This window comes from Austrofundulus limnaeus, unplaced genomic scaffold (genome assembly GCF_001266775.1).
Source record: "Austrofundulus limnaeus strain Quisiro unplaced genomic scaffold, Austrofundulus_limnaeus-1.0 Scaffold323, whole genome shotgun sequence".
In the NCBI taxonomy this organism is placed as follows: domain Eukaryota; kingdom Metazoa; phylum Chordata; class Actinopteri; order Cyprinodontiformes; family Rivulidae; genus Austrofundulus; species Austrofundulus limnaeus.
In genome coordinates, this window is record NW_013952725.1 from 416,280 (window position 1) to 424,260 (window position 7,981).

At 37.2% G+C, this 7,981-nt stretch overlaps 1 protein-coding gene across 3 annotated transcripts in view; it reads right to left on the bottom strand.

Moving 5' to 3' along the window:
• Nucleotides 1-7,981, bottom strand: part of LOC106527414 (collagen alpha-1(XVIII) chain) — a 79,223-nt gene that overhangs the window by 19,565 nt on the left and 51,677 nt on the right. For 2 of the 3 annotated variants that reach the window (XM_014022290.1, XM_014022288.1), the window contains 6 exons: nt 6,775-6,861; nt 6,565-6,597; nt 6,426-6,452; nt 6,282-6,341; nt 2,262-2,339; nt 2,051-2,086 (listed from right to left, as the gene is read on the bottom strand). In XM_014022290.1, the coding sequence (XP_013877744.1) occupies nt 2,051-2,086; nt 2,262-2,339; nt 6,282-6,341; nt 6,426-6,452; nt 6,565-6,597; nt 6,775-6,861 (321 nt within the window). The remainder of the gene's footprint in view (nt 1-2,050; nt 2,087-2,261; nt 2,340-6,281; nt 6,342-6,425; nt 6,453-6,564; nt 6,598-6,774; nt 6,862-7,981) is intronic. The other variant, XM_014022289.1, reaches the window with a different exon arrangement.

A 7,981-nucleotide genomic window follows, 5' to 3' on the forward strand; every position in this document is an offset into this window, starting at 1 on the left:
GACTCAAATTAAGTCAAAATTTCTGCCAGTGGAGTAAGAAAATTTTACTTGGTAAGGTTCTTGAAATAAGAAAAAATTTGAGTCAAATTTTCAGACTAACAAGACAAATAATCTTACACATTCTGAAAACAAGATTATTATTCTTACACAATCAGTTCTTGTTTAGTAAATCATTCCTAAAACAAGATCAAAAAGACTTTTTGGCTGATATAAGATTTTAAAACTTGGTAAGATGGACAGTTTTGCAGTACTTCAATTCTATATCACAATCAAGTAACTATGTTACCTTCAGTTGTTATGAAAACACTGAATATCAAAAATAAAGTTGACTGTGCATCATATACTAAATCATATCTAAACCACTTGAAATTAGACTCTATTTAAGAACCTCCTACTGTTTCAGACGCTACTACTTCAGCACGTCATCACAACATTTCGGGGAGAGGTGCTCTGTTGGGTGGGAGCTCGGCTGCAGACTGAGCTCCAGGGAGGAGCTTTGTGTAAATAGGATGTGCTTTGTATCAACAAGTGTTTAGGCAGCTCCACATGGCTACCACTGGAGATTCAAAGATTTATCAAACATGCATGAATGGGTCAAAACAACACTCATAGTATGTTTGATGTGGGAATGACATTTAAGAAAAAAGCTTTTGCCATGAATTCAACTGACTGGCCTCTCCTGTCTGACTCCCTCAGTCCTTTCATACAATCCCAATTCCAGTGAAGTTGGGACGTTGTGTAAAACAGAAATAAAAACAGAATGTAATGATTTGCAAATACTTTTCAACCTATATTTAATTGAATACACTACAAAGACAAGATATTTAATATATTAGTGCAGACCTGTCTTCCCGACTTCTCTGGGTCCATGCTCTTCTGAGATGGACTGACACAAAGTGAACAAGTGTCTTATGGTCTAACAAGTCCACATTTCAAATTTTCCTCTGGGCCAAAGACCGTCTGGTTTGTTGTCAGCACAAAGTTCAAAAGCCAGCCTCTCTGATAGTATGTGGGTGTGTTAGTGTGTAACTTGCACATCTGTGAAGGTACCATTAATGATGAAACCTACATATAGGTTTTGGAACAACAGGATTGCCCACCCCTTTCCTAGTGCCTGATTAGTTGTGGGGCAGCAGTTTAAACACACTGCTGTAAAAAGATGGTAACATTCTCAGTGATAAGCTCACCAAAGTCAGGGGTCTGCAAAACGTTTCAACTCAGCAAGAAATCTTGTGCTTTTTTAATCTTTACCCTGGCAATTACCATAACAAATCACAGCTTAAAGTAGACATATGCTTTTAAATTGTTCTTTTTCACATTTAAATCATTCAGTTGGGGTCTATATAAAGTGGAAATGCAATGCTTTTGTTTAAATTCATCCTTATTTTAACTTCAGCCCCCTCTTCTGAGCTGTGTCTCAAAGCAGCTCGTTTTGATGCCATCTCTTGAAATCCTAACAAGACGCTTCACATCCTGCCTACTCCAGCTTCCAGACCGGTTCATTCCAGCTGCATAGAGGAGTTTACGTCCATCTTGCAGTGTAGAAACCTTTTATTTACAAATTAAAAGATGTAAACAACAGGAGACTTGTCCATCCAGCCTTACATGTTGGAGTCAGAGTCTGACCCAGAGAGAGGAGAATGAAGATGAAAAAAAAAGGTAATTGGTAAAAAGCAGGCCTTATTTGGCAGTTCCGTTGCAAATAATTTGACGCAATAGTTTAGAAAATGTAATAGAAAATAGAAACTACTGAATAAGTTGAAAAATATGACCCAAAAATATACAGATGTGTTTGCAGCCTCAGGAGAGTCTAAATTCAGCTTTTCTGCACTCCTAGAGATTCCAACTACACAACAAGATGCATTTAATGGCTAAAAAAGTGGAGTTTGCATGATATGTCCCCTTTAATGTCTGTAAAGTTGACTAAGTTATAGACATTTATTTGGGCTAAAGCTGATTACTTGAGGGGAACATCTTTAATTGGACTACAAAAGCTAAATCAGTTGTTGTCTCGTTCAATGATAACGTAAAGTATTAAAATTGTACTTACTGGAGGTCCCTCTGGGCCAGGACTTCCCATTTCACCCTGTAAATTCACACATAAAAACACAGTAAACACATTTCAGTGCTTTTGCACGCTGGCTTGAACTGATACATGGCTGACAAATAATCAGTTTAATTCTTTTTACATTTAAAAATTATGCAGAAAAGCACAGAATAGCATGAGGCTGAAATGATATTAGGTCAAATAATAAAGTTACCTGCTGTCCTGCCAAGCCTCCCAGATGCATAGGTTTCCCATCAGGTCCCAAAATGATCCCCGGTTCTCCTTTTTGTCCCTGGAAAAACATTTAAATATGCTTATCTCTATCTTTTTTTTAAGTTCGGCATTTTTTTAACAAGTGGGTGTGGAGGTGTTTAAATCAAAATGACTACATGTTGTCAAATTCTTGGGTTCCTGCTCCTTCTACAGTATAATGGTAGGGGAAACACTGGTGTTTCATCCTTCTTGATGTCCCAAAGTAATCACATTAATATAGAGTTTTAAGAGAAAACCCCACAAAAATATTTAGACTAGAAAATTTCTTCAGAAATGTTGAGGGGTGCCAATGCAGCTGCATCCTAAAATTCCAAAATTCTTCTCTGAAGCCTGTCTGTCCTTCCAAACAAATTCAAGTCCTGCTAAGCTACTGGCAGCTTTGACTATCCTGACTGATGTGCCTTTTGATGTGAATAAAGACCCAAGGTATGGGAATCATCTACGTGTTCAAGTCAGTCACCTCTGATGTAGAAGATGTATGAAGTTAGCTTAGATACAATGGACATCTATCAGAGTTTAAGTAACCATTCTGTACTGGAGGGGGCATATGTTTTACAGCAGTGTAAGACACACTGGGTGAAAGATGACAAAAATAACTGTTTTAATATATATAAACTGGATAGGAAGTGTAAAACTGTGGGTTTAATAGTTTGTTGTAAAGTTCAGAACTTGAACTACAATGAACATTGGGCCTCAGGCAAGAACCGTTCGTACGCACAGATTTGTTCTTAAGTTGTGCGTTCGAGTGATTTAGGAGAATTTGTGGCATTCACCAATGTTTTCGTATTCTAAGATTATCTTCAGATACGAACAAAATTCACGAGCGGTCCAGACCTGTTGTATATTTTACGAGCAGTCAGTCTGCTGTTATCCAGACGGGTTTTCTTCATTAATAACTTTATATTTCGTTAGTTTGAAGATATTTCGAGTTGAAAATAAATCACATTCCATAATTATGTTGACAAGAGGCTATTCTGTTTGAATTAGAGTTATAATTTTAAATGTAATAATGCAGACTAATGACAAACTGGTTAAATTAAATTAAATTGGCTATTTTGTTGTATAGCACTACAATATTAGTATGAAGTTAATTGAAGTTTTGAGACATTTTAAAATGCTTTTTATCAGAAATGCATTCGACACTTGCGACGGTTGGGGGTGGGGGTCGCGGTGCGTGACTGCCCCTCTGAATAAGTGAAACATGTAACACAGTTTACACTGAAATTAAAAATATTTGACCAAAGAAAAGCCAGAGCAGGACTAGAGATAGAGATAAATATGATTTAGATTTTTATTTCTGTGATTATACAGGAGACACAACATTAACAGCAGGTTTTAAAGCAGATCCTTTAATTCTACAGCTGACGCTGCTAAAAATGACTTTGTTTTGCGGATCTCTGAGAGCAGAACTTCAATCTCCGAACTTGTAAAGTTCTTCTTTTTTTACTTTGCAATGTCACTTATGAATGAACACTTCCTGGTATGTGTGGCAGGAAACGTATATCCTTATATGGTGTTTTTTGGGGTGGTAATTATGTAAATCACCTCTCCTCGTGCACGAGCACCTGATAAGCATTCATCAGTTTATGCTCCTTGTTTACACACTTTTCCTGAAGATAGAGGAGTTTGTTGAATCTGACGTGACATGTTCGTACGATCCCTTCGTACGAACAAAGGTAAGAGAAATTTAGGATAAGAATACGAACATGTTCTTGCATGAGGCCCACTGTATGGTGAAATCTTAAAAATCATGAAATTTAAATAGCCACTGTACAAAAACTGTAAAATACATCAATATGCCTATTCAGTTGTTCAAATCCAACTTTCTGTGACCAGTTTAAACTTTGAATAAGGTTTCTACTGTGAGGTACATCTGAAATGCAGAGCTCCAAACAGAGCTGGCTTTTACCCCTTGTTTCAACAAAATTCTAACCTGGCCATTGCCTTCCTATGCAGTGCTGCTTGATTCAAATCACTCTTTTCTGGTCCGTCTGGGCTTTCTTTCTCCAGTAGAATTTAAAACGGGTCAGCCAGTGAACAGAAATAGGAATTGTGAATGGTGATATCGATTTTCTGAGCTGTTTTAGTCTGCCTGTAATTTAGCAATGTTAGAGAAGGAAGTGAATGAATTCATTCATTCTGTGTTGATTCTTAAATTTCTCTCCCAAGGCCTGCAGCTCTCATTTACAGCCATCCTGTTCGGCTCGGTGCTTCTCTCTTCCCAGTAGGGGATGGTTGTTTACAGCGCACGCAATTTCCGTTTAGTTTCTTGGCTTAGCTTCCTTCATGGTCGAGCTGGTGCTATATATATACATTACAACCAAACGTTAGCGATTGGATAAAATCAGATCCAATCATTTTAAACTTGAACAGAGTTCATGCCGCCAACAAGCAATCCTTTCTCAAAAGCCGAGGGTCCAGACCCTCTGTATGAAGCAAAGCGTGGAAAAAGGGGCTTGTAAGACCTCATTTTGTAATAACAACGCATTATGTAATAATGTAATAAAATCAGGCTTCAAAATGTAATAAACTCACACTAAAACCGCATTATATAATAATTGACGCAAAATGTAATAAAAGTCTTCAACGCATTATGTAATAACGTTATTACATTTTGCAGCAATTGTTACCGAATGTGGTGGTGTAATAATCTGGTGAATTATGTAATAAAAAATTAAAAACCAGTATTTCTGTTCTTTATTTAGATGTCCTGTCAAAAATGTAAGATGCAGCCTCACCTACAATTCATGTTTATTTTTTTTAAACTTTTTTTATCACTTCAGTAGAAAAATTCATGTTTCAATACAACCATGTTGAGTTGTAAGGAATGTTCGTAATTTACACAGATTTTATGTCATTTTGCAGGTATATGGACGTATAGAGCAATCTCACGGATTTTTTCATGTTTTATGGAATCTTTCAAAAACTTAGTTTCTAATTTATTCAACAAGTCAGAGCCTGTAGGACGTTAAAAAAAACAATTATTAACATCAAATATCCACTTCCAACCCACTCTATTGCTAGAAACAAGTTCTTCAACCCTCATTTCCTTCTGATATCACTACAGCCGACAGTCCGCCTGCACCGCACCCCCTCCCCTTCATGGCTGATGGTCCACCTGCATCCCTGCAGGTGGACCAAAATGCGTTGATGACTTTTAGTACATTTTGCGTCAATTATTACATAATGCAGTTTTATCGTGAGTTTATTACATTTTTGAAGCCTGACTTTATTACATTATTACATAATGCATTGTTATTACAAAATGAGGTCTTACAAGGCTGGTTTTCACCAGGCTAAAAAAAAACTTATTGATCTTTTTTTAAGCTGTTTGTTGCACATTTTGTTTTATGTTGTATGAAGTACTGCACCCAAAATCATGGCACACTATTCCTAACTGATGTGCACTGTAATGGATCTAATACTTTTATGTTTAAGCTAGTAATTCATGCCATCCTTTAATGACCTAGGTTTTCATGCTGTTCATCTGCAGACAGAATGATTAAAGTCAGAACAAGATTTGCTAACAACAGCCATTCTTAGATATCACTTGTGTTTATCTTTGTGTTTTCCATTGACCTTGTATCAAATCTTGCTAAGATGACAGAATGGTGTTTGTTAATACAGTATATATATGAGGCCTCTCGAGACAACAGTAGTGAGTAGTGTGGAGAGACAGTGATAGAGAGAAGCAGAGGCACAGAGACAGGCCAGGTTGTTCTCTGTGTTTCCTGTTGTTGCAATAAAACTCAACTGATCATCCCACAGAGTACCTTCATTCTTGGACCACATATTTCTGTCTTTGTTAAATAAATATTTACCATAACATTTTAATTTCAAAGCCACAGAACAAGAGGTGAAATAAAGAATTATGATGGAAAAGGAATGGTGAGCTAAAAGTAACAAAAAATTGATTATTGAGTTCAGTGTAAAAAAATAACCAAAATGTGTATTATTTTACCTTAGGAGCATATCCTGGAGCACCTATGTCTCCTTTATCTCCTTTTTGACCCATGGGACCCTACATCACAAGAAATCATACCTTTATCTTCTTAAATCAGTTATTTCTCCAACATAATTGCATGACAATAACTTTTACACATACTGGGAGTCCTGTTCGACGTGAGACACCCTAAACAGGAGAAAATAACACATTAGACAAAAATACAATCTACATCCTGCCTTTTACAGATAGTTGAAGCCGGTGAGGTTTATGGTGAGATTAGTTTGATTAGATCACTCACCTGCCCCACCTCGTTCCAATAAACCTCGTTAAACTACAGCGAGATAAAGTTAGGTCAGTTAGTAACAAACGATCAGGCAGGTGGTGACTGTTAGTGAATTTGAGTGAGGGAAGGTTTGAGACAAAGGGTGATGAGGCGTCACGCTGATGTGTGAGGGTTAATTTGATTTTTCATGTCAAAGCTCTTGATTCAGTTTAGCCCGGGACTCACATCTCTTGTCGACTGGTAGACAATCTGACCTGGAGGGCCAGGAGGCCCTGGAGGACCAGGTGGCCCACCTTCTCGACCCGGGAAACCCTGTGGTCCAAACAAGGACAAAGATGAGGCAGGAAACATGCAATGATCAACATGATGCAGCTTAGTGAGATACAGTCAGAGTCAACACTTCTTCAAAACTAAAAGCCTAGTATTCCTTGCAGAAATGCCTATCGTCCAATACCTTTCATGACAGACTCTTAAGGATCCCCGACCCCGACAACTTGCACATGTTGGCCTTAATGGGGTGGACTGTACAAGTCTTTATTTAAAGGCAGAGGTTGTGGTTTTTGGACCTAGAAATATCTTTGCAGCTAACTCCACTTTCTAATATAAAGAACCTTTGTGATACTTTTCAGTCAGGATATGTTGTTTAACCACTACAGTTAAAAAAAATGTTTCCAGAGCTGCGTTCTTTCTATTGTGCAGTATCCATAGAGTTAGAAACATCTCCAAATAAAATGACATCTTTATCACTTTAATACTGGCAAAATTGTAGGCGCTCTCAAAATGAGCAAGAGAGGATTTTAAACTCTAAACAAAAATAAAGTTTTTGCATTTCACAGGTTTGGAACAGCAGGTCAAAAACTTGTGCTGTAAACCCAGCTTTGTACATTGGAGATGGTGAGGAAAGCAAATTTAGTAATGTAGTTAACAACAAACTTTATTTTAAGGGGGAAAATGTGGAAATTGACACATTTCGTCTGGCTGCATTTTCTCCAAAGAAAATGTTGTTGGCTTAGAATTACAGAAGCCATCTCTTAAAAAAACACAAGCCACTCATTTTTGCAATAAAGACAAAACTGAATATATAAGGCCAATATAAAAACTGTGTCTAGGAACAATATTTAAACATATACTGTACATTAGGGCTGCCATGATTTATCGATTAATCGACGACTAATTGATTATTAAAATAATCGATGACTAATTTAATAATCGATTAATTAGTTGTTTTTTTTGTGCTTTTTTTTCTCTCCAAACTGCTTTGACACCTTCCACTGCCACATCTGCCTTTCTGTCCTTGACACACATGCACAGTAGTGGTAACTGGGGTAGGCCGTGGACGTCACAAGACATTATACAGTGGGGAAAATAAGTTTTTAGTCAGTCACCAACTGTGCAAGTTCTCCCACTTAAAAAGATGAGAGGCCTGTAATTG